Source organism: Gymnoscopelus braueri (genome assembly GCF_963280865.1).
Source record: "Gymnoscopelus braueri genome assembly, chromosome: 1".
Lineage (NCBI taxonomy): Eukaryota > Metazoa > Chordata > Actinopteri > Myctophiformes > Myctophidae > Gymnoscopelus > Gymnoscopelus braueri.
In genome coordinates, this window is record NC_137603.1 from 24,527,637 (window position 1) to 24,554,267 (window position 26,631).

The 26,631-nt window shown below is 41.4% G+C and overlaps 1 protein-coding gene across 1 annotated transcript in view; it reads left to right on the plus strand.

Moving 5' to 3' along the window:
• The first annotated feature begins 1,238 nt into the window (after positions 1-1,238).
• Positions 1,239-26,631, plus strand: part of acsf3 (acyl-CoA synthetase family member 3) — a 40,866-nt gene continuing 15,473 nt past the window's right edge. Inside the window, exons 1-7 of the mRNA XM_080425732.1 lie at positions 1,239-1,273; positions 2,747-3,564; positions 8,352-8,507; positions 11,069-11,223; positions 14,004-14,149; positions 19,562-19,659; positions 20,146-20,272. Coding sequence (XP_080281858.1) covers positions 2,863-3,564; positions 8,352-8,507; positions 11,069-11,223; positions 14,004-14,149; positions 19,562-19,659; positions 20,146-20,272 — 1,384 coding nt within the window. The 5' untranslated portion in view covers positions 1,239-1,273; positions 2,747-2,862. The remainder of the gene's footprint in view (positions 1,274-2,746; positions 3,565-8,351; positions 8,508-11,068; positions 11,224-14,003; positions 14,150-19,561; positions 19,660-20,145; positions 20,273-26,631) is intronic.

A 26,631-nucleotide genomic window follows, 5' to 3' on the forward strand; every position in this document is an offset into this window, starting at 1 on the left:
ACTGATCTAAAAGTACCCATCTGACCTCTAAACACGGCAGCAAAAAAAGTATTTTAATGATCAATCAATCAATTGTGTTCCGGCTTGGATCAACCATCGATGGAACTATAGGCCACATTAAGTTATTTATCGTATCGCTTTCAAGGTTTTAACAAAAATAAATACCACATCTTTTTCTTTTTACATGTGTTTTTATATTAATGTTATATATTATCATTGAAATCTTAATGTTTTGTTATTTGGGGGCCCATTTGCAATACCCTCGTGGTCCAACAGTGGTCCCCGGCCCACAGGTTTAGAGTCACTGGATTACAATCAAAAACATCCATCCTGGATGAATCACTCCACATGCTGCACACAATCTTTGAATAAGGTTTTCCCTCTGGCAGGTGTCTGCTGCCTGGGAACGGAGGCAGACTCAGCTCTCCTCCACCTGCCCCTTCATCTAACTCATGTTCACTGCCCACTGTTTTCTTGTTTTGTTTGTGTCCCTTGTGTAGGATTATGTCTGCCATTTTAATTGTCCCTCTGGGATAGCCTGATTACAGTTTATTGAATTAATTCAATAATAACAGTTGGGGGGTGGAAAATGCCATTTTGTATAACGACTACAAGGGTCAAGTAATAAAATGCAGTGGTGGAAAAAGTACTCACATATTTTACTTAAGTAAAAGTATCAATACTGCAATGTAGAAGTACTGTCACAAGTAAAAGTCCGGAATTCAAAATTTACTTGAGGAAAAGTACAAAAGTATTGGAATCAAAATGTACTTACCAAAAGTAGAAAGTAGAAAGTCTGCAGAATGTCCCATTTCACAAGTTTTCAAATGTATATATATTTTTTTGAAAATAGCAGATCTACAAGCTCGAGCTTGTACGGTATGTTTTGTAATAATCAAAACTAGTAACTAACGTTTTCAAATAATTATAGAGGAGCAAAAGCACAATATTTGCCTCTGAGATGTAGTGGAGTAGAAGTAAAAGTACTGAACATTTTGGAAATACGCCAATAAAGTAAAAAAAATACCTCAAAATTGTACTTAAGTACAGTACTTGAGTAAATGTACTTAGTTACTTTACACCACTGATAAAATGTAAAGTGCATAATAATAAAAATCGATAGCCGCTTCCAGGTTGTTCCCATGTTTAGGATAACACACATCCACCTGTTCCTCACTAACCAGCGGAACCAAAAACCAAATGTTTGTTTCTACACGGAAGAATATTTCCATCGCACACTGTCATTGACTGGACGAAGCACTGTGTTATTGTGGTAAGGATTGTGTTGAGAACAAACAGTCAACAACAACAACAACTCTCACATTATTCTCGGTATAATATTTATACAAAACGTTTATGTGGTCACAGTATCGGTTTATCAAAGTTCGTTTTTGCGGTCGTCACTTATGACAGCGTTATTAAGCCAAAGTCTTTGCATGTAGTCTACACAGAAATGTACATGTACTCATTCATTCAAGCAACACTATTGCTATTGTAATATAATTTAAATAAAGCTCTTTTTAATTGCATAGACAGAAGATAGGTTTGATACCTGGTGAAGGACTGTCGACCTGGCTCGCATCACTTCACCAGGCTTTAGTCCTTGAGGGCAGTGGTGGAAAAAGTACTCACATTTTTTTAGTAAAAGTAAAAGTATCAATACTGCAATGTAGAAATACTCTGTTACAAAACGTCCAGAATTCAAAATGTACTTGAGTAAAAGTACAAAAGTATTGGTAACAAAATGTAGTTAAAGTGGACTGGACTAGGGTTCCTGTCATTTATTGATTGATTGAATACTTTATGAACAGTTTGTAAATAGTACACAGGTGTGATTTTACAATGATTGTTAAAAGGATAATACAAAAAGCTGGGGCTTGTTTCCATTGTGGTCCTGTTGATTTCGCAATTGTCGCTTTATAAGAGCTTATGCAAAATACCTAAATTGTAAATTGTAATGAATGCATTTTGTTGGAGCAGAAACCTTCTATTTGTTATTTATATTTAATGAGTTGGTCAATTATTTCTCTCCCTTGGTTGTGAAGCACTTTAATTTGAAAAGTTCTATACAAACAAAGGTACTTATAGTGTCTTGTTCAAAAGTGTTGCGAAACTTGATTGTCTTATTTGTTTCTTAATTAAAAAGGTCAACAACACCAATTAACCACACAAATTAAAAGTCAGTGAGACAGCTGGTTCAGATAAAGTTTTGCCAAGGTCGAATTAGCTGCGATAAGAGAAGAGTGTTCTTGAACATACCGTATTAAAAAGGAAACATGCAGGTGAAGATATATGTGTATATATATATATATATATATATATATATATATATATATATATACAGACACCATTAAAACAGGGAAAGCATCTGTCATTTTAGATTTTTGTGTGTTTGTTATTCAAAAATAGCTGATATACAAGCTCACTGCGCGTCACTTTGTGGCGCTGTGAGCTTGTATATCTGCTGTTTTTTAACTTTTTATTTTTATTTTTATAAAAAATTATGGAAAAGTTTGAGCACTACTGATTTAGAAGGCATTTGTAGAATCGGCCTCAGGTCTTTATGGGATACATACAAATATACGTATATATATATTTACGTGTGTATATATTATGTATGTATGTATGTATGTATGTATGTATATATAGTCCTTTATGTAAACTTGTGATGTGACAAATAAAGTTGATCTTTGAATGCTTGCTACCATTAAGCTCACATATCCTTTTCTACCCTGTGAATTAACAGATGTCAGTGCTCTGATATGAACTGATCCAAGACACGGGATGGAACCTTCATGAAGATTAAACCTTGCTTCTTTTAGATTTAGAGACTCTGAAGAACCATATATCTCTCATAAAACAATGCTTCGGCTTACTACCGCCTGCCGCACCTTGAAGTGGGCTGCTGCGCTATGGCGCGCTACTGTTTGTCAGACTCACTGCCATCCACAGAGAGGGCTACTGGCACATTATACCACCACCACTGCTGGTAGATGGGGCACATCACCATCACCAAGGAGGAATCAGAAGCCAGTCTTTGCCAGAGCTCCAGCGTACGGAGACAAGCTGGCTATCATAGACAGTAGCGGGAGCCACACTTACAAGCAGCTGTACTGCAGCAGCTTAGGCCTGGCAGCTCGAATCGGCAGCGCTCTCAGCTGTCACCTTGGAGGACTGGAAGGGAAGCGTGTCTCCTTCCTGTGCGCTAATGACGCGTCGTACACTGTGGCGCAGTGGGCCACGTGGATGTGTGGCGGGACAGCTGTACCGCTCTACCGGAAACACCCGCCATCTGAGCTGGAGTACATCATCACTGACTCCCAGAGTTCCCTGCTGGTGGCGGGCCATCCCTATTCTGATACCTTGGAACCTCTGGCACAGAGGCTGGGACTCCCATGCCTGGTTCTGCCTCCTACCTCCAACCTGGACGGTCTAGAGGGGGAAGAGAGCCACGAGGCTGCTATCACGGACTGGGCAGAGCGGCCCGCCATGCTCATCTATACAAGTGGCACTACAGGCAGACCCAAAGGAGTGCTTCATACTCACAGTAACATCCTAGCCATGGTAAGTGTTTCTATCAATTGTCTATTGGTATTTGGTATCCATTATAGCAGTGTTTCCCAAACCTTTTACCTCGAGACCCAAAAGATACATTTGGTGTCTCCCCGGGCATCAAACTTACAAAATTAGTTATGAATTATCTCACTGCTATTTTTACTTTTTCTTATAGGTTCTTTACATTTGGGGAATTGTTTTGATTGTTTAAAAAAGAAATAATCTGAAATTCTTCTAAAATGTAAATGTAAAAGAGTCTGTGATTTTTTAATGGGAAAATCTTGATCCAGGGCGTGTGGTTTTGTTTATGTCAGTCTCTCAAATGGTGGTACATGAGACAAAGTAGAAAATAGAAGAATTAATTTTATTGTTAAACATGATTAAACTTTGTGTGAACATACTGATGTGTAATGTGTTAAAAACTATTAAATCAAAAACCTGACTAGATCTATTTAGAATAGAAACATGTATATTGACATCAAACTGGACTCTCTGAAATGTTATGGCCACAGTTTAAAGTAAATCTGCTAGGTGGAACTAATTGCAACTCTTTCACTCCATTTCATATTCGAAATGTTATATTCTTCTAAAAGGTGTCATTCATTCATAACATCATATTGTAGTAGTCGGTTAATGTATTCAGAAATCAGGGAAGGGAGGGTTCTGAATCCACTGCCTTATAGAATACCTTCAGTAGTGTGTTGATTCTTAAATTGATTAATTAAGAGGTCGTCACAAAAGAACTACACATTAGCGCCCCTTGGCAATGATATGACATATCAATCAATAAAGAGATCAGATGTTAAAAGAGGTCTCATAATGTCATTGTGCATCTTGCCACAGCTAGTCCTCAAGGCTACATCTGATCAGTTCACAGTATGAAAAGCACAGCCTAAAGGTAGATATATTGTATATCTGTATCTCAAATTACTTTGAATTGATTAGAAACTGTGTGTGTGTGTGTGTGTGTGTGTGTGTGTGTGTGTGTGTGTGTGTGTGTGTGTGTGTGTGTGTGTGTGTGTGTGTGTGTGTGTGTGTGTGTGTGTGTGTGTGTGTGTGTGTGTGTGTGTGTGTGTGTGTGTGTGTGTGTGTGTGTGTGTGTGTGTGTGTGTGCAACAATGGAACACAATAGGAGGCAATAGGAGAATTACATAACCAGTAATAAGATCACAGAAGTAACGGTAAAGCTGATAATTGATAAAGGGGCCTCATGTTTTGTGTTAAGAACAAAATTTGCCTTGTAAGCAGAGGTCTTCAACAGGGGGTCCGGGACTCCTAGGGGATCCTCAGAGTTACTACAGGGGGGCTGCCAAATTTTCATGTGAGGGGAATACTTCCAAACTAGTCTCAAATCTCTCAACGGTGAACAGATGTTGATGAGAAGTCTAAAAATAATGATATGCAACATAATTTTATACGATATGTATAAAAACGTTGAAGACCCCTGTCCAAAACTATTTGGGGATTTTATCGTCGACAGCGGCGATATTGAAGAAGCCACATACAGTACACACAGTTCAAGGTTGTAAGCCTTCCTCCTCTGCACTGGCATGGGCAAACTGCTGCTGAAAGTTTGATGGAATGCATCGAAGTCAAAGAGTGGTGGACAAGCATAATGAATAAACACTATCTTTGAATTATTGCAACCTTTTGTCAAATAAATGGTTCAGGACAATAAAAGAAGACATCACAAATTTCTTTTCCTGAACAGTTTATTTGACAAAGGTCTCAATAATTCAAAGATAGTGTTTATTCACAAGCTTGTCTGCCCAGCTCTCATTGACTTCAGTGCATTCCATCAAACTTTCACCTCCGTGCGGATAAAGAAGTCTTAGAACATCACGCATCTGACTGTTAATTTTTTACATAGCCTTGGTCAACAGTGTATTGTCGATAATGTATTAATTGTATTGAAAAAAATAAACAAATAAATTGTTATACCATATTATATTACACTTTAATGTATGGATTATTATATTACATTATTCCTTAGCTATTTTATTATATCATATAAAATATTATAACATAAAATGGGATGCTCTTTGCCATGTTGGCCCCAATGAAACGCCATCTCATCTCTCATTGTATGGATTACAAGTTCATGTCACATTATGACAGTACTATACGGAAAAGACCAAGCTACTACTTGATCTCACTGCGGGATACATACAATCACACATACAGACCAGACTTGGGTGTAGGTAGTACGCATGTATATTATGTGTATCTATGCATATTTGTGTATGTGAATACTGTATGTATGTATGTATGTATATACGTACGTATGTATATACTGTATATGGTTTTGTAAAAAAGTGTTTTATGTATGGAGAGGTATAGGGAGTGAGAATGCAGTCTGTAAAACGCATCAGCTATGAGGCGTGTAAATTCATGTGAGAGTATATCCAGGGGTGGGGCCTGACAAGCTTAATGCTTCTCCCTATCCCTTTTTCGGAGAATTAATCTGCAAATGGCAGATGTGAATCACCAAATGGACTATAATTAGTTTACTTTGTTTGATTTGTATTATGTTTGTATTGTTGTTTTGCTAGTCGACTGTATATATTTTCTTACGATATATATGTCCAGTATCTGAAAATAAAAATGAACTGAACTGACTGAATTGACAGTGGGAAAAAAAGGAAATGAGGGGAATTGCATCCTAGAGTGAATCCCGAATTTTGGCATTGTCATGGAAAGATGTAAACAGACCAAATATTGGTAAATGGTTCAAATAGCTGTCTGTGTTTATTCTTAGAAAAGATCACACATTCAATTAAAGAAAAGCGATTTAGAAAGCACTGATTTGGAGAGGACACTGTGTCAGTGGAGTGACTGGAGATGATTGACAAGCTTGTCTACTATACATATATGTTTTGCTTTATAATAGACTCAGCTCAACACATTCTGACAATTTGCCCCCCTCCACTGTCAATGAATTGGTCAGGGTCCAGTACATTTACTGCTTTATTAGGTGAACAAAGAAACGGTAAAAACCGGAGAGAGGGGATGACGCACAACAAAGAGCCTCAGGACAGATTCGAACCCAGGCCAGTGCCAATGATTGTAGCCTTATGTGTAGAATACACTTTTACCAGGTGATCCACCTGGGGTGCCTGTACGTGATTGATTGATTGATTGATTGTGTAATACAATGAGTTGCATTTAGCATACTGAGCTTTTCAAAACGTATGATTCAGCTATTGTTAGAGATTACTCTGTGACTTGTCTTGGGTTTGATCTAGCTCTGGTCGTTAGTTACTTACTTAGTTAGCGTTAGTTCTCTGTAATGCTATGTTGCCGTACATACAGACAGTATATTTTCCTCATTTCATTGACGTGATTTGCAATGGCTACCGCTACACCTTTACACAAAAGGTGGGTTTCTGAGAGTCTTCCCACCGCGGACTTTCAGCACCCAAAAACAGACTTTGTTTCGGTGAGTAGTGAAAGTATGCTCTTTATGCAACCAGGTAAATTACGAAAATGTACAGTGACTTACAGTAGCATTACAGAGCACTAATACTTTGGACTGACTGATCCCATCTGTGTCTATAAGCACCTATTGAGAATTTGTTTACAGATGATTCAAGAGTTCTACTTCTAGGTCAATCTGTGAACCACTGTATTTTGAGGCAGATGACAGAGTTCTACATGTGTTCTTCTAGAGAGCCTCTTGTTGCATCATACTTAAATAACCACATTAAACTCTTTCTAATTGTATGTTTTGTGCAAGGGACATTTTAGGTTAGTTAGTGGCATTCAGACAATTTTTAAATACAAGCCAAATGGCATAAATAATAGTACTTTTACCACTTTACCAAAAGTACGATACTAGTGGACCATTTTGTTAACAAGTAACGAGTAAATTAGCCTTTGTATCGGACTGCGTAATTGGATAAGAATACATTTTCAGAATAATCAATTTCTGGTTTCAAAATACATTTTAGTTCAGCAATTTGTAAACCAGTGGCAATTGAAAGCCATATTTAAATGTGTTTGATCTTCTCTTTATCTCAAAATGTATTATATCATACTAATGACAGACCCCTGAACAGTGTTTTTGCCAAGTTTGGTGTGGATTGGGGAAAATGTACATCAGTGGTCCCTGGAGGCCCTTGACTTGTTCCCTGGTGTGACTGTTGTCATGGCAGACCCCTGAACAGTGTTTGTGCCAAGTGTGGTGCGGATCGGAGCAACGGTGCACCTGTGGCCCTCATGTGGCTATTCTCATGGCAGACCCCCTGAACAGTGCTTCTGCCAAGTTGGGTGCAGATCGACGCGAAGGTGCGCCTCGCAGGTCCCGATGTTACATTTGTGACGTCCACCATCCACCCATTAGGCAGGTTAAATCTAAGTAGCGTGCTTGACTTCCCGTGGGACCTTTATGGAATGTTCCGGAAATGTTCAGACCTTTTCAACCCTAATAGTGAATTAAGAATTAATTCTACACCTTGGCATTTGCCAAATGAGGGTGAGTAAAATGATACAACGGCTGTATCTACAGTAGCAAAATCTACCTGTAAGAACAGTAAGTTTGGCCCATATCTGTACTTTCGGGGAAGATATGGACTTCCGAGGTTGTGGTTGGCCACCTGGGTGGTAGGGCATAGAGGAGAAAACTGTGGATTGCAAGTTTTTGTCATCACTGTATTGTTGAAATGTGTTGGGATGATAAAACAGTTCACCCCCACCCCCCAAAAATAAATGAATAGATACATTATTTATGTATTATTATGCATTTATTTCTTTAATAATTTTAAGCAGAGAATGCACTTTGTTTCTCCCCCCAACAGGTCCAATGTCTGGTTTCGGAGTGGGCTTGGTCTAGAGACGACGTGATCCTCCACACTCTGCCGCTCCACCACGTGCACGGCATTGTTAACAAGCTGCTGTGCCCGCTCTGGGCTGGTGCCACCTGCGTCATGCTCCCTGACTTCCAGCCTCAGAAGGTCTTTATCTCTCGCTCGTTCTTGCAGTCTCTCTGTCTGTCTGCCAATCTGTGCATGCACACACACACACACAGACGTTTTTTTGTGTGCCTGTCTTCCTGCCTCTTGGTATACACTTTATTAACTGGCGTGAACAAAAGACGCAGCTGTTCAGCTCTGCTGGTCAGTTGGCAGCCATGAGAGCATAGCTGACTGTGACAGTGGGTCTGGGAATGATTTGGGCTTTGGGCAGTAGGGGGAGATGCAGCAGGGTTTGAAAGAGCCCTTGAGTTCTTTCTCTCAGTCAGTCAGTCAGTCAGTTCACCACTCTATCCAGCCACAATACCCCCCCTCCACTTTTCTTCTCCCGTTCCTTCTTAATCTCCCTCTTCGCCTCCTCTCCCTCCTCCTCCTATCTCTACACCCCCCCCCCTCCCCCCTCCCTCTCTGACTGTCAAACTAAGTGTTTGGGGCTCAGTGATGGATTGCCCTGTGTGGCTTTGTATCTGACCAACGCAGACTCACGGCAGGCGCTTAAGGAGCGGATCAATCGATGAGCTGACATTGAAGAATGATAGTGCTTGTTTGGCCGAGCAAAGGGAGGGGCAGAAGGCTGTGTGTGTGTGTGTGTGTGTGTGTGTGTGTGTGTGTGTGTGTGTGTGTGTGTGTGTGTGATTGTGTACACGTGCATGCATGAATTTGTATCTGTCTATATGTAAGGGTCTTTTTATGTTTGTTTTTTTTTCACGCATGCTTGCAGATGCCTTTGTTTAAGCACAGCTATATGTATGTGTGTATACTTGTATGTGTCCATGTGTGCAAGTGTTTGTTTATGTGTGGGCATGAGTCTGTGTGAGTGTTTGCGTGTCAAGGCTGCCTTTTAAAGGTTCTCTAGAACCTAATAGGCATCAAGCTAGACTGAAAGGGAAGGTCTTTAAAGGACATGTATATCTGTCAACGTGAGGTTTTTGCTCTTACCATCAATAGGTATCAGTGTTCAACTGTTATTCCTGACCTTGACTAAAATGGCACAAAGCCTCTTCTCTCGCCTCCGAGTATGCCTTTATTCCCGTCTCTCCTGAAGTTACTGTATATTGATAAACTAATCAATAGTCTGTCTTGTATCCTCTAAGATCTCTGAAGGGTAGCCCGTGTGGTAGAGATTGATTTTTCTGATATCACCGGCAGATCGCTGCGATAACTTTTCAAGACCGTACCGTGACTGCAGCAGGACTCGCCAGCCAGAACGAAAGCAGTCCATTAGGATGGAGAGAAGGTAGAGCCTTGTGACCAGACTAAAAATTAGATCTATCTCACAGCGTGTAGCTGCAGATAGCTCAATCTGTAGACTCGCTGGGGATCAGGACTGGCTACTGTATGTGGTAAGCCAGGGTCTGTGTTACCACAGGGCTGGACAGGTGAGGGGGCTGTTTAAGGATGCAGGGCGGTAGCTCTGGGGGTCTCACCACATCTCATCCCCCAGGTGGAGACCAGCCCTTTGACAGACATAAATTGCCTTCCTCCCCCTTCCAGAGCAGGCTCTGTGTGGAAGCACTTCACTGCACTTGATAGACACCACCCATAATGGTCAGAACACCCTCTGTAAATAATATTTCCCCCTGAGCTGGCCTTCCTCGCACATGCACTAGTTTTTTTTTCTTGTGCCTACGTGCTTGCGCCTGCTAATGCGCAAGCAAGTTTGGTATTAAGATAGTTTAATTATTGTGAGGGATGAGCGAGGCTAGAGTGAGAGTTATTTGATTAGATCAGCATCGGGTTTATCTGGACCAGACTGAGACGCAGGGGAAGATGCAGATCTTGAAGAAGGTGACTTAAAGGAGGGGGGAGTCACAGTCGAGATGTTGTTGGCAGGTCGGTACAGACAAGTGGTTGGTGGGAGCGAGGTGTGTGTGTGTGTGTGTGTGTGTGTGTGTGTGTGTGTGTGTGAGTGTGAGAGTGAGAGTGAGCGAGAGAGTTTGATAAGAGCAGAGGCAGCGGAGCAGGAAATTATGAAACGGAGAGAGAAGGATAAGTGAATATGAGTTGGAGAAAGGGAGAGGACAGAGAGGAGAGGAGAAGGATGAAGGGAAGGCGGGGGGGGGGGGGGTCCAGAGATGGAGGCGTAGAATGAAAAAGCAGCACCGGGGAAAAAATGGAGTGAGGATGAGAGGAGGGGAGCCGGGGATGAATAGACAGAGAGACAGATGGGGAGGAGCGTTTGTCTCCCAGGGGGACGTCGTCAGGACATGGAGACACTGTCGTTCACCTTCACTTTGTTCATGCCGTCCTCCCACAGGAAACACACTTGTCAAAAGTGCCTATACAGTACAGCCTGTGTGCCGGGTCTGGCCCACGGTCTTAACTGAGCCATCAATAGCCGTCTGCCCTTTCCTCACTCTACCAACTCTACACATTCTACAAATGAAATGGATCTGGATGGAAGGATTTTTATTTGAATAAGATACACGACTGTACCTACACCCTGCCATATACTCTACATTGTACTGTTTCACATTCCCTCACTCCCTTCACATCTGTTCTTTTGTTCTCTCTCTGTTTCTTCCCTCTCTCCCTCCCTCCAGGTGTGGGAGATGCTGCTGAGTGGGAAGTCTCCTGTGGTTAATGTGTTTATGGCAGTACCAACGATCTACTCTAAGCTGATTCAGTACTATGACGAGCACTTCACCCAGCCACACGTTAAGGACTTTGTCAAAGCCTTCTGCAAGGAGAGAATCAGGTAGGATTATTTGTTATAAACAAGACGTCTAATAACGGTGTGGCCCCCCCTGTCCTACTGTATAGCTGTCTATATAAGTTATTAGGTGTGCAGTTCAGGGTCCGACGTTCAGGTTTTTTACTACTTGCCCTGCAGTACTTCTCCAATCTGCTTGCCCCGTCCATATTTGTACTTGCTCTGCCTGTGGGGTACCGTTGCCAGTGGTGCAGCACGTGCATTTCTCTCACAATATACTTCTCAAATCCGTTGTTGATCACGTGTAAAACACTATAGAACATCTATATTACATATAATTTAAATTAGGTTCCAGGTTCCAACTATTAGTCTAAGTAATTTGAAGCATGGGCAGGTAAAAGCAATATGGCAGAAACTGAACCTATCAAATCAATCAGTTGTCATTTCAGATCAGTCAGGGCTCTACACTAACTTTTCCACTGGTAAAGTACTGACCCTTTAAGACTGAGATTCTGTGTTGCCTACAAATGACATCGTCTGAGACCTTGCCGATATCTACAAGCAAACAATGCATCACATCCACTTGCGTCAGTTTGTAGATTGTTTATTTTTTTTTGCATGTGACTCCGTACTACTGTGTGTGTGTGTGTGTGTGTGTGTGAGTGTGCACGTGCACTGTATCCTCACACACTACCTGATAAAATGGAATGTAGCGAATGTGAACGTGAGGCAATTAAACTGAATTCAACTACAGTAAGGTGTTTTTTTTTTTTTTAAAGATTTCTTTTGGCCTCTTATACCTTTATGGATAGGATAGTAGGCTGACAGGAAATGGGGAGAGAGATGGGGAGTGACATGCAGCAAAGGCCGTCGGATCGGGACTCGAACCAGTCAGGCTACACTGAGCCTACGTGACTGGACCGCTACGCCAGCGGTCCAGGCCAACTAAGATGTTTTTACATGCACAGATTATCTATTACACTCTTCATGAGTTTCACTTTGGTTACTGTTCATGCTGCATTTATGACCTTTGACCATGGCATAAATATAGTTAAAATATTTTTTAAAGATTGTCCTCACTACTGTACTTGTTTTCTTTTCTCTCTACTTTCGCTTACCCTGTTGCTGTTTGACAAAGGTTCATGGCTCTGACCTTTTTTCGGAATGCCGAGCCAAACAAAGTTCTCTGAGGACAACTATTTTATCATCGATGCGGCCGCAGGGCTCCAGACTAACATTTTACTTGGTTGTACTGGTACGTCTTAAGTTTTTCATAGGTGCACCAGTAAATAATTTAAGCTCAGCCACACATACACACACAAACAGACCTGCTAAATGTAAGGTGCACTGGTGCGACCATTGAACATTGAAACATTTTTGTTACACTGGACAGATGTTTGAGTGCGCCCCAAAAAATGGGTGCACTCTAGAGCCCTGGACCGTTAAAGCCTGCCCACTGTATACAGTGCTGGAACGATGATTTTGACACTTGGATCTCTGTTGTTTGTTTACATCACCTTCCGATGTGCTTTGCTTTGGCATAATTTGTCTCTGACATTTTGCCATTATAGCGACAGACACAGTGGACAAAGTGAGTGCTCTCTCTCTCTCTCCATGAATTAATCTGGTTGTGTTTTTAGTGACGCAAAGAGTTTTACACCTCGTAACCTCCTCCAGGTATTCCACCAGACCAGACCAGTTCAGTTTAGGCTCACCACCGAGGTCAGGCAAGACTAAATGTCAGACTTAACGTATAAAATAAGAGCGTAATTGGCCTGTAATATGCAATTTTCACTGCTACTCTTAAAATATTAAATAAGTGTGAACCCATAGTTATATTGTTATGGTTGATATTTAGCATGACTAGGCATGGCCCAGTATGTGCAGGCTAGGTACACCCTCGTCCAGTAGCACCTACTTTAGACACTGCTCCTCTGACAAAGTTTCTTCAAAACTGTTCACAGTACAGTGTCTGCAGTCAAACAATATAAATCACAAGTGCACCTTGAGTTTCTCACCAATCACACACAATGCAGTGGTATCTCTGTGGTTATGTTCGGCTAGTTGGAAAATCTTGGATGATCAAGAACAACTGAAATGAACTTTGGCAAGGCAATGCGTTTCTTTGTTTGCTCCGCAATTATGTCATTTTGTTCTTATTACCTCATCAAACTTTGTTTCCACAAGGAGTATGCTACAGCCTTTAGGTCTCTCGGGATAAGTAAGTTGTAATTGTACACTTCTTTCCTGTTCATAGACCACCACGTATTCGCAGATACACACAGAAACAAGATATCCGCAGCAAGCCTGAAAATCCCTATCTGGAACATCATCCCTATAGGTCGTTTCAGGCCTATAAATAGGTCTCTCCTGAATGTCTCAACCTCTGTGAACTTTGTGAAGTTCCTGTTTTTAATTGTTGCCCTGGGAAACTGTCTGAGAAACCGTTGTTAATTAGAACGTTAGGTTAGCCTACAAAAAATAAGACATTATTATTACTATTATCATTCATTATCGAGTACCAAAGTCCTGACGTCACTTCCACTACCCCTGGGTCACAGCGTTATTTTTTGTATTGGAATTATTTTGTTTATTTCTGGAACACAGTTCTTATGCAAATCTTTTGTTTATTTCTGGAACGCAGTTCTTATGACGCCGTCCAGGAATCCCCTATGGGAATTCCAAGACAAAATATTACCTGGCGGAGACAATATATTGCTAGTGGTATAAACAGCTGATAGTGTGTCGAGTCAACAAGGGTTTCTCATATATACTAGCAACAATAGGACTACAGTTGTTCACTGTAGGTTCTTCTCTGTCCTCAGGTTGATGGTGTCAGGATCAGCTGCTCTTCCCCAGCCCACCCTGCAGCGCTGGAAGGAGATTACTGGACACACACTGTTGGAACGCTACGGCATGACTGAGATCGGCATGGCACTGTCCAACCCTCTGAAAGGGCCACGCATCCCAGGTACTGTAGTCTGTTTGGTACATATTCATAGTCCTGTACTTGCACACATACAGTATGCATACTGTACATACACATAGTACAGTGGCTTTCTTACTGAACACCACTTTTGTGATTTGAGTAGCTTCATTCGCTGCACACACTATAACATACTATGGGCTCTGTGCATTACCGTAGTTCCCGTTTCCTGTTCCTGGTCAGTTTCTCATAGCTTCATTTGATTGGCTCAGTAGCAGATTTGAACTGGAAACACACGACACCTTCATATGTGTTCCCGATTCAAATCTGGTGCTGAGCCAATTTAATTAAACTATGAGAAACTGACCTGGAACGGGAAACGGGAATGCTACCTTCTGGAAAAAAGAACTACAGTCATGCACAAAGCCTATTGATAGAAGATTGGACAGGGAGACCATGTCATTAGTGGACTCTGTCTTGTTAGATTAATATTAATTAGATAATTGAGTCAATGTTGACTAAATGTCATTGCAAGGTTTAAGGTGCTGCCTATACTGTAAGTGATATGTTTTGGTTTAAACAAAAGGTGTTTTGTTAAAAAGTTCTATATTCTGTTAATAATAATTGAATAGAATGTTCAGTAACAGGGCTTTCCCTTTCTCTCAGCTCTTTAGTAAACAGACAATACATTTTCACCATTAATTCTATCAAAATAGGAGAAAGAACCCATTTATGTGTTCCAATTCCAATTTTGTCTACTCGTTTCATCACTTCCAATTTCACTAGTTTATCCTACATCCTGTATGAGTTATCTCTCCTGATTGGATAAAATCGGTAGCCCGACCTGAAAATGTATTTTCTCGTTAGAGCTGGAGAGACGGGAAGACCCCTGTTATTGAAAAAACACTCTATAGCAATGATTGGTATGAGAATATAGAACAATTTAACACATATTTTAACAAAACATATCACTTACACCCACTTTAATATGTCATGGACATATATATATATATACAGTATATATACAGTATTTTCTCCACAGACTGTTAGAGTTTTCAAATCACATTAAAATAAAAATATTACCTAACGTTTACCATTTGGATTACCTATCTCAAGCAAGTCTCATTTTCATTCCATACTAGAATGAATCCAATGGCGTCTTTTAAAAGCAAACAAACTACAGATGTAAGCAGTTATGTCAAGTATACAGAGAGTCGTAGTTATTCAATTCAATTCAAACTTTATTCCAGACACTCAGGGGGTCCATATTGCATACAGATAAGACATACAAATGTCTTATCTGTATGCTAATTAATGGGCCAAACCACTGGTTTGGTCTTCAAACACATGCATTGACACATACACAGAGTTCCTCACATTTATACGCGCACCCATATGCATAAATGACAGAAAAGAGAAACAAAACAACAATAACACAGGTCGGTTTACCTCTTTTGTTTGAACACAAAGCCCTTCCCAGTGTTATCAAACAGTACTTCTACCTTATGTGCAGTGTTTTTGATCTCGGTCTGTTTCCCCAAGTGTGATGTCTGTTACAGTAGCATCAAGGCAACTCCTCCCTCCACTCGTCTTCTCTTCTCTTCTCTTCTCTTCTCTTCTCTTCTCTTCTCTTCTCTTCTCTTCTCTTCTCTTCTCTTCTCTTCTCTTCTCTTCTCTTCTCTTCTCTTCTCTTCTCTTCTCTTCTCTTCTCTTCTCCCCCCCACCCATCGCATTCCCATTCCCCAGCCAGCTCGTGTTGTGTCTGACAGGTAAGGCTAATTAGACTGCCAGTGGACTGGGTAATCCTCTGTCTGCTGCTTTGCTGGGGATTTGTGGTTTGCTGTTGTTTATTTGTCAGAGAATGTTTGGCAGCATAAAGAAGCAGGCTGTGTTTGATTCCTCTCAGGTGATTATTAAGAACAGCTTCAAGAGGTGTGCACCTCTATTGACGTTTCCACTGCAGCAAGACACTTGTGGAGGGGTGTGTGTGTATATGTAGGTAATCATTGCTCACGGCTGTTTGAGTCGGCGTGTTCCTGTCTTGTCTTTAAGTAGGTTAAAGTGGATCAATAGCAACCGCAGGAAGCGTTCTCACAACATGAGTAGAGGAGAAGTCTCTCGTCTTCCCGCTAATCAGCCTGCAACACACTGCTCTTAACACCCGCCTATTGTGATTTTATTTATGGGATTCCACTAGTAGTTAGGACTTGTAACTAGTTTCTCTGATGCCTGAATTTCCCCCGCGGGATCAATCTATCTATCTTTTATATATCTGCTCTACATCTCTCTATCTACACAGCCTGTTATCCTGTCATCTTCACATTCTGTTTCCCACCTCCTTTGCATGTCTTCAGCGACAGAGAGGACACAGTCCTGAGTCTTGCAGCAGCAGAGTGAGCTGAGAGACAGTGACTCCCCGTACCTTCTGTCTGTCTGTACCTCGCTTCGGACTTCACCTTGCACCCTCTCTCACCGCCTCTCCTCTCTCTTGCCTCAAAGTGTGTGTGTGTGTGTGTTTGTGTGTGTGTGCGTCTCCTCCTTTCTCCTCTTTGTCTGCCCTACCATCTGATTGCCCTCTATTCTATCTTCTGCCTGATGTATACTTTAACTTTGCTGTATACGACTGCACCGCTCGGCCCCGAAAACCCAGATATTTAGCTTGAAAATCTGTTATTTTCAGCGAAAGACACACAGTTGGACGATAAAGTATAAATTAGGCCAGTGGTTCTCAAACTTTTTTATTTCAAGGACCCCCCCATACCTCTGAAAGAGTACAAATGCACACTTTCAGAGTTTACAGACCTGCAAGGGTCCATTCAGAACCCCCTTTCAAGGAACCCTGAGGGTCCCTGGACCCCCACTTTGAGAACCACTGTATTAGGCTTATATACTCTTTAAATCCCCTATCCTCACTTCTCCTCTTCTTCTTCCACCCTGGCCAGACTTTTAATGAGGGCTTTAGATGACGAGGCTACATCCCGGCAAACACGGAGACGTGCTGCGATCCCACGTGCGCTCCACTCATGCTTTATTTCGACCGTCCCTCCTAATCATCATCCTCTGCCGCTTTATGAGATCTTAAGGCCTAAGATCCACGAAGGTTGAAGTTATCTGAGCACCCGCACGAACAAACACGCACACACACCCATGCTCTTTGTCATTCAGCTTGAGTCTTTACAACCTGCCCATACCCTTTGAAATGGCAATCAATCTCACTAAAGCATCGGGACCCGAACGCTACTACATGCCTCCAAAATTTCCCAGGCTCTTGGTATGAAAGAAAAGTGATAGAGAGGGGTAGAAAAAAAGGGAGAGAGATTGCCCGACGCTGAGCCATAAATGGATTTTGGAGACTCTGTGATTGAGGGAGAGGAGCCTGTTTTTATCATCCAGAGGCTCGACGCTTTCTGCTCGGCAGGGTGAGGACCCATAGACGATTACCCAGTCTACACCTCTTCACCCCTGTCAGAGGAAAAAAAACAGGAGAGAAGCGGCTGACAGATGGAGCAATTTTATATTCTGCTTTTGTAACCTTTTATTTACCAGGCTGGTCCGAAGTAGGCTTTATCGAGAAAAGTAGGCTTTAAAAACCTGGCAGCATTCCTTATCAGTAATCACAGACACTATTTTAGATCCAACACACACACACACACACACACACACACACTCCATGCATAGCAGATCCAGGTCTGACCTGTTCACATTACCCATAGATATCCAATTTAGGTTGCTGAAGAGTGGAAAATCTGCGCTGAGTTATACTGTAGCGTATAGGCAGTCGTTATAGCTTGTTTCTCATCCAGATACTAGCTTGTTTATTATGTCCGTGCCCTTTAATAGGCAGTGGAGATATGTTTGTGGTCAGTGCACTTTTGTGTGTCTGTGCGTGCGTGCGTCCGTGTGTGTGTGAGTGTGTATGATGCTTGATGTTGCCAAACAGACCAAGAGTGGATTAGATCAATACGAAGCAAGAGAGTCAGTCTTTAATCAGGACCTGCCCTGCTCTTTATTGGGTGAGCACTGGCCTGTGAAATGGCATAATGGCCTTAAGTAACACACACGCACGCACGCACGCACACACACACACGCATGCATATGCAGAGAGTGAGACAGAGAAAGCCCATCGAGACTTGATGTCTCTCTCCCTTCAGTCTTTTCTTATTTCTTATCTCAGCAAGTCATGCATGCACAAACACACATGAACACATAGTGGAGGACTGTATGTTCTAATTTACATCTTGCATTAGACCAAATGACCAAAGCCCTTCATATAAACTCTTAAATAAAACTTTAGTCCTTACTTACCGTTTCACTGCAGTCAAGAACATAGTCAATCATCCTCTGAATTCCATTGTTCTCAATCCTCAAGCAGCATAATTATTTCACAGCAAAGGCAAACCGAAATCGGATGTGTTTAATCTGTATTATGATTGTATTGCAGTTTAGTTAGAACCTTCGTTGCATTGGTAGAATGGGTAGTTTAGTCATTTATTATTTTTTATTTTATGATGCTGTAGGTTACTTTCAAAATGAATTAAATAAATAATAAAAATATATTAAATAAATCCTGTGTACTGATGATAGTGTGGAACTCTTGGAGGATGTGACACCATCGGCCCTATTCTGGGCGCCGTCTTACCCATTATCCCTAAACTTCTTTGCCATTTTTTACTATTTTTAAAAACATTTTCAAGTAGTTCAAATAGCCAATCTACATCAACACATTGTGAGCTTGTAGATTTGCTATTTCAACTATTTGAAAATGTTTTTCAAAATAGTAAAAAATGGCAAAGAAGTTTAGGGATAATGGGTAAGACGGCGCCCAGAATAGGGCCGCATATCCACCATATGTGACACCATGTCCGCAAAACGTTACAGACTGTTATTTTGATGTTTGTTGACGATGGTGTGAAAAATGCTGTTTCGGGCAGCGCTGCAAAATGTGCCACAAGAGTCTATAACGGGGCTGTGACCCGATGACTGGATGCCTTTATGATTTATGGTGTTGTCATGCTCATCAAACCATTTAGTGAGCACTCATGCCCTGTGGATGAGTGTAATATTATCCTGGAACACAACACTCCCATAGAAACGCTTCCCCAAAAAGTAGACAAAGGTCACTGAGATTATGTTGTGTACACACAGTAAAATGTAAATCTTAACAAGGTTTACTGTGTATCTTCATAGTTTGGCCACTAGGAGCCTATGATTTTCAGGAACTCTGTCCCTTGCTGACTCATGCTTAATTTATACACCGTCAAACGACGGATATATAGGCGGTTTACACGCTCACAACGTGTGGCCATGCGACACATTTTGAGCTTGTAGATCCTTTTTTCATACAATGCAATATAAATCAGGCTTTCACAGGTCTCCTTTATCGTAACATACGTTCTGTAATGCAAGCACGTACAATCCTTTTGATTATGTGTGTGTGTTGATTGTTCGTATTGACAGGTGCAGTAGGTTTGCCTCTTCCTGGCGTGGAGGTTCGCATTGTCATGTCCAATGGCGCCAGTACCACCATTGCAGAGGGCAACCACAGAGGCACACAGGTAACCACTGACTGCAAATGTCTGTCTAATTTCAATGCTAAAGTTCAATGTACCAAATACTAATGTCACTAATAGTTCTTTTGTGGTATATTCTAAAAACACGCCACCGCATAGACAATCCAAGGGAAGGCTGATGGTTTGTTTTCTTTTATAATAAATGTGAAATATCTGAGTTGCCCATTGAGTTATGACCATGGAAATTCTGGGTTTGGGTCTCATACGTTTTTATGGAGTTTAATCAGACTGGTATTGCTATAGTGGTCTAGAACATCCTCAAATCCTTATTTATTCTCATCCCTAGTTAAAATGGACCCAACCAGCTTCATCCATATTTATATTCTGTGTGTGTCTCTCTCTCTCTCACTCTCACTCTCATTCTCACTCACACTCACACGCACGTGTACGTGCAGACAGACTAAACATTGTGTCCAAACCTTGATGCTTCTGATTCCATCCGTATTTCATCCGTCTGTCTGTCTGTTGCAGGTGCATCCAGGCCTGGAGGGGAAGGAAGGGGAGCTGCTGGTTCGAGGTCCGTCTGTCTTCAAAGAGTACTGGAACAAGCCTCAGGAGACCAGAGATTCTTTCACTGCTGACGGCTGGTTCAAAACAGGTACCTTCCACCTCCTCTCTCACACATATTCCTACTGAGTAAAACACACTTTCTCTCACTAATTGCATCTATGCGAGGCGTACTGTCAGAGGCCATTTTTCTCTCTCTTTCCATCTGTACTTTAGGGCTTGAATTTACACGTTAAAAACCACAGTGGGAGGCCAGTCCAGGACAGAATATGTTTGTGTGTGCATGTGTATATTTTCATGTGCTTGTGTGTGTTTGTGTGTGTGGGCGGGCGGGTGTGCACGTGCGTGCATGTGTGCGTGTGTGTGGGCGTGCGAGTGTGCATGTGTGCGTGCAAGTGTGCATGTGTGCGTGCGAGTGTATGCAGCTTTTTGGGGAACTATGAGCGAGTGATAAATGGACTATGTGTGTTTTTGGTGCTGCAGGGCATTTTTCCTCCCTAAGTGGTTGTGACTGCTCTGGGTCTGGAGGAGCTGAGCACAGCGCTGTGTGTGTCTGCATGTGTGTGTGTGTGTGTGTGTGCTCATGTGCTTGACTGTGTATGTGTGTTGTTTAAGTGTGTGTGTGTGTGTGGGTGTGTGTGTGTGTGTGTGTGGTTGCACAGAGGGGAGCTGTCATCTGAGGCTCTCTCCCCACAGCCCCCCCCCCCGCCCAACCCCTCAGGAGCCCCACTTTACTGCAAAACCACTGGGAGATATGAGGCATGAGGAGGTGAGGTGGGGGGAGAGCAGAAATGAGGCGGGGGGGGGGGTCTTGAATTGTCACGTTAGAAGACAAGGAAAGCCAGCAGCAAGAGAAGACCTACAGCCTCCACAGTAAAATCCTCAGTGTCTGTTTAACTCTTGAGAGTGTGAAAATGGTCCCATGAGGGTCAGGCAGAGTCAGCTAGAGAGGTGGTTCTGTATGCAGGGTTGGGCGGTTGGAGAGAGCAATGCAGTAGGGCTGCAACAGTTCACAACAACGCGTCGACGCTTTGTGAGCTTGTAGATCTGCTTTTTTTTTTCGCTGTGTGATGAAATATAAAACGACGCTTAAGTGGTTAATGAAATTGCTGATATTAAATATTTAAAACGATGTAAAAAAAAATGCTCTTCTCGATTAACCCATTAAAATCATGTCATTTTAGATTTTAGCGTCGGCTATTCGAAAAGAGCAGATATACAAGCTCACTTCGTACCGCGCTGCGAGCTTGTACATCTGCTATTTTGGGATTTTTTTTTAAAAATCTTGAAAGTGTTTGAAAATGTTTGAATAATTTTGAATTACAAAAAAGTTTGAGAACTACTTATTTAGAAGGCAGTTGTTGAATTGGCCTCAGGTCTTAATGGGTTAATAAAAAAAGCATATAAATGGAATAATCGCTAAGGAAGTAATTGATAGTTGCAGCCCTACAATGCAGCAGGAATGGAGAGAGTGATGTTGGGCTGCAGAGGGAAGCAGTCAGTGGGGGATCTGGACTATGTGTGTTTGCATTGGCTCTGCAGGCTGGAAGGAAGGACGGCGTGGGTTCCACAGCGCGGCACGTTGCTGTCACACTCCATTACAGCCACCGGCCACATAATGAGAGTCTGTGCAATCAGCTCCCCACAGCCCAATCCCCATGCCACAGCAAGGCACACATGCCGATATACCACGTACATGGCATCTCCACACACACACACACACACACACACACACACACACACACACACACACACACACACACACACACACACACACACACTCTATGGCTGCAACTATCGATTATTTTCTTAGCAATTACTTTATCGATTACTTTTTTGATTAATTGAATAATCAATATTATTATTATCAATTATGTTTTAGCAATTATTAAAACGATTAGTTTGATTAATTGTTGCACCCCACACGCACGCTCGCACGCACTCACACACACAGACAGACAGACAGACAGACACACACATGCACACACAGAGCTGTCTTGCACTTTGCTTGCCCACCCACCTGTCTGTGTTCTCCAACTCTCTTACCATCACTCAAATGCATACAGCACACAGCAAGACATATCATGTGTTCTACTATAACTTATAGGCTCATATGGAGCTATTATATTCAGACTGGCTGCCCAAATCAGATTTTTAGCATGTCTAGATTGGAATCATCATTGCTCTTATGAGGTTTGGACGGCAAAAAACACACAGAAACAGATTTTTGTAAATTACATTTAAACTACGTTCATACAGTAGTAGGTGGTTAGAAATTTGCACCACTGCTGTAGACCAGCGTTTCCCAAACAATGGGTCGCAGACACATTTTTATGGGTCGCAAGTAAATATCCCTTTTTCATTTACAACAGATTTCTCTTTTGGGTCTCTCGAGCTAAACCGTTGGGGAACCCCTGGTGTAGGCAACCATTTGTCTTCTCGATCATCACCAGACGTTCTGTACATTTCTTTTGTACATGTAATCGCTGAATGCGACCATACATAAAATGTACTGTATATCTGCAGAGAAGGAAAAAGTCACTAGTTTAGTTTTTGTTGTGATGAATGAATAAAATGGAATAAAAATAAATACAAATGAATGCAAACGAATAAAAATGATCAAATGTCAGCTATACAGCTAAGAAAAAGTTTAAAAAAGTTAAACAAAATAAACATGGCGTCAGTGCTTTTTAGGGACATACTCCTGCCACTGCCCTTGATACTGGCACTGGCTTTAGAGCTGGAGCTGCGTGGTCCCCATGCGCTCCTAATAGTTAGGATCTGTTAACCCATTCACTCCGGGAACGCTTCTGTGTCATTTTTAGATTTATTTGGCTAATCAAAAAATAGCAGATATACAAGCTAATAATGAGCTTGTAGATCTGCAATTATTTTAGAAAAATCTTGACAATTTGTGCAAATCTTTGAATATATATATTTTTTTTTAAAGCCAACATTTTGTAACTCAAATCTTTGCTTCTGGGGGTGCATGGGGGGGGTCTGTGGCCAAATACATATCTAAAAATGTTTTCTAAATCCTAATGGTATGTTGCTATATCAATGGTGCTCCAACTTTTCCATGTTCCATATATATGTTGTTCCAGGGACCTCCCCCAGAAGCACAGATCGAAGTAAAAAATGTTCGCTTCAAAACATACCGGTACATAATATATATTCAAAGATTTGCACACATTTTCCACGATTTAAAAAAAGATAGCAGATCTACAAGCTCATAGCGCTGCACTCGGTGCCGTGCTATGAGCTTGTATATCTGCTATTTTTAAATAGACAAAGAAATCTTAAAATGACACAGATGCGTTCCCGGTCTTAATGGGTTAAATGCAGAGGGCAAAATTCAAGGTCTGTTTTACTCTGCCAATAAATGAAACAAACACACATGCTCGTTGTGTTCTGTAGGGATAAAGGTGGGAACGAAATAGGCAAGCAGACTACTTGTACTTCCTCTCTCACTCTCATGCAACCTTTTCACCCTCACGCCTGCTCCCTCTTTCACTATCTTTGCTCTATCTTTCCGGCACAGGAGCTCTTCTGACTTGCTAACTCCGGTCAAATTCTCCTGGGCTTTCTGGTGTCTCACGTTCAGGTCAGGGAGGGAGAAGGACAGTAGGCAGTGGTGGAAAAAGTACTTGAATTCTTTACTTAAGTAAAAGTACCAATACTGCAATATAAAAATACTCTGTTACAAGTAAAAAGTTCAAAATTTACTTGAGTAAAAGTACAAAAGTATTGGCATCAAAATGTACTTAAAGTACCAAAAGTAAAAGTACTAAATATTTGAAAATAGCAGATCTACAAGCTCACAACGCGTCGCGATGCGACGCGTTGTGAGCTTGTAGATCGGCTATTTTCAAATAGCCTAGGTATAAAATAGGGCTAAAGTGGTTAATGTATGTTTCATTATATCATAATTTATATCTGAAAAGTAACTAGTAACTAAAGTTTTCAAATAATTGTAGTGGAGTAAAAGTACAATATTTGCCTCTGAGATGTAGTGGAGTAGAAGTAAAAGTATTGGAAATTGGAAATACTCAAGTAAAGTACAATAAAGTACAAATACCTCAAAATTGTACTTAAGTACAGTACTTAAGTAAATGTACTTCGTTACTTTCCACCACCGACAGTAGGTGTGTAGGACGAGTGCAGCCAGAGACAGTCGGCAAGTGTGCAAAATAATGTCAAAGAAGAAGCGTTGTTGGTGGAAATAAATGAAGGGAGAGTTGTGGTGTAGAGTAGTCTACAGATAATCAGACTGTAGATTATAGTTTTACCAAAACAGCTGATGTGTCACTGCAACTCCAATCAGGGAACCCATTCGGGTTTTTTGTGTATAGTAACAGGAACTCGGTTTGGCTCCTCCCCTTTCTTAGTCGACTTCCTCCCGGGTGTTTCTGTGTTTATTCCTGCCAGCAACAACGCTACATGTTTAGGGCAGTGGTGCTGTCTAGAGAGATTACTGCAACTCAAACATTTCAACTGAGAAATAAATGTTATAGCAATGTACAAAAAAAACTTTTCATATTTGGGGCGTTCAATTTTCACTTCAGAGTTAGCTGACAGTGTATAGGGATGGTTCTGAATTTTTTGTTGTTGAGGTGTGTGTAGACTGACTTGCAGTTTGCTACAGCGCTGTATGTCACTAAATGATAACTATTTTACTCCGATAGGCTGCTACTGTACACCTGTTTGCAGGTTCGTCTTGAGTTTTTTTTGAGCGGCGTCAGTATTTGTCAGAAGTTGCTGCAAAAGAAAATTCGATGTTTTCATAACCTTTACAGTTGAAGACTTTTTTTATAATATTCTTTTTTACAAAACTTTCCGGCAATGTACCTGCAGAGATGCCACACAGAGGACGAAGTCTTGAGCAGAAGAGAACAGAGAATAACTGACAGATGGGGAGAGAAGTGTAAGTCGGAGCACAAAAGGCAGGACGAAGCGCTGAGCGAGAGAGAGAGAGAGCAGCGTGGTGGAAGGAGAGAGAGAGAGTGAGTGTGAGAGTTCAGATCAATACGCCGGCTGTTGGCCGGAGGTGTCTGCTTCAGCGCCAGTGAGCGCTAGTGTAGCATGACTGGCAGCTCTATAGGGAAGCTGTCACCCTCTCCAGAGTGCTCTTCTAGTCTCCACTCATCTTCACAAACACCTCTCTGCACGTTCATCCCTTATTTCTTCCTTTTTCCTTTTTTAACCCATTCAAACCGGCAACGCATCTGTGTAACCGCTTAAACCATTATTTTATACTTTTGGCTATTCAAAAATAGCAGATATACAAGCTCATAGCACGGCACATGAGCTTGTAGATCTGCAAAAAAAAAAAGAATCGTGACAATTTGTGCAAATCTTTGAATATATTTTTTTTTAAAGTTGTACAATGCAGAATCACAAATAACGATTTTTAGCAACCTCTGCTGGTCACTACCGTCACTGCATACAATTTCCGTATTCCTCAATTACCCAGAATTCCATTCGTTTTCACCGGAAGCCGGAAGCGTTTCAAAAAGCGATCTTTTAATTGTTTTATACTATCTACGGATCGTTTCTCTTAGCCAGTGGAGCATTAGTTACCATGAGCTGTGCTTTCTTTTTCTGTTCTTTTTCGATCTTCTAATCCTACATTCTCTTAAAATCAGCGTGAGGTTCCTTTTTGTTAATACCGCGGTAGTTCCTGGCCAAACAGGAAACCGTTGCGGTGTTCGTCGGCCAGGACGTCGGCCACGATGTCATGACGTTGGCCAGGAACGTCATTTTCCCGGGAAAGTCCCCCCAGTCCACGTTCAATAGAAAATATATAAATAAAAGGCTTCCGGGGGTGAAATTCATGGAGTGGGTGTTGTGAAACTTTTGCCACTCACAAAAGATATACAATTTAACTTTAGTTTTGTTGAAAACGTTACCTAGTATGCCTTTAAAGCAAACATTTGTAAAATATTTTGTTCCAGGGACCTCCCAGAAGCAAAGATTTGAGTTACAAGATTTGCACAAATGTTCAAGATTTTTCAAAAAATAGCAGACCTACAAGCTCGTCGCTTGTAGATCTGCTATTTTTGAATAGCCAAAGTATAAAATAATGGTTATAGCTCAAATCTAAAATGACACAGATGTGCTCCCGGATTGAATGGTTTAAATATACTGTATATCGTTGCTGTCGGGTGGAAACCTTGTATGACCAAAACTGTTCCTTTTTATTATTATTTTAAAAAATAGTGAAAATGGCCGAGCTGGTAGATCTGCTATTTCCGCTACTTTTGTGCAACACTCTTGTATGATGAAGTAGGGCGTAAAAAAATATAAAAATATCAAATCGAGATACAAGATTTATACCCGACAACAACAATATGCTCTTTCTTAACTCCGTCTAAAAATGTTTTTACACTTTCTGATTTAACCACTGTTCAAAAATGTTTCAAAAATAGTTGATAGTTGTCGTGGATGCGA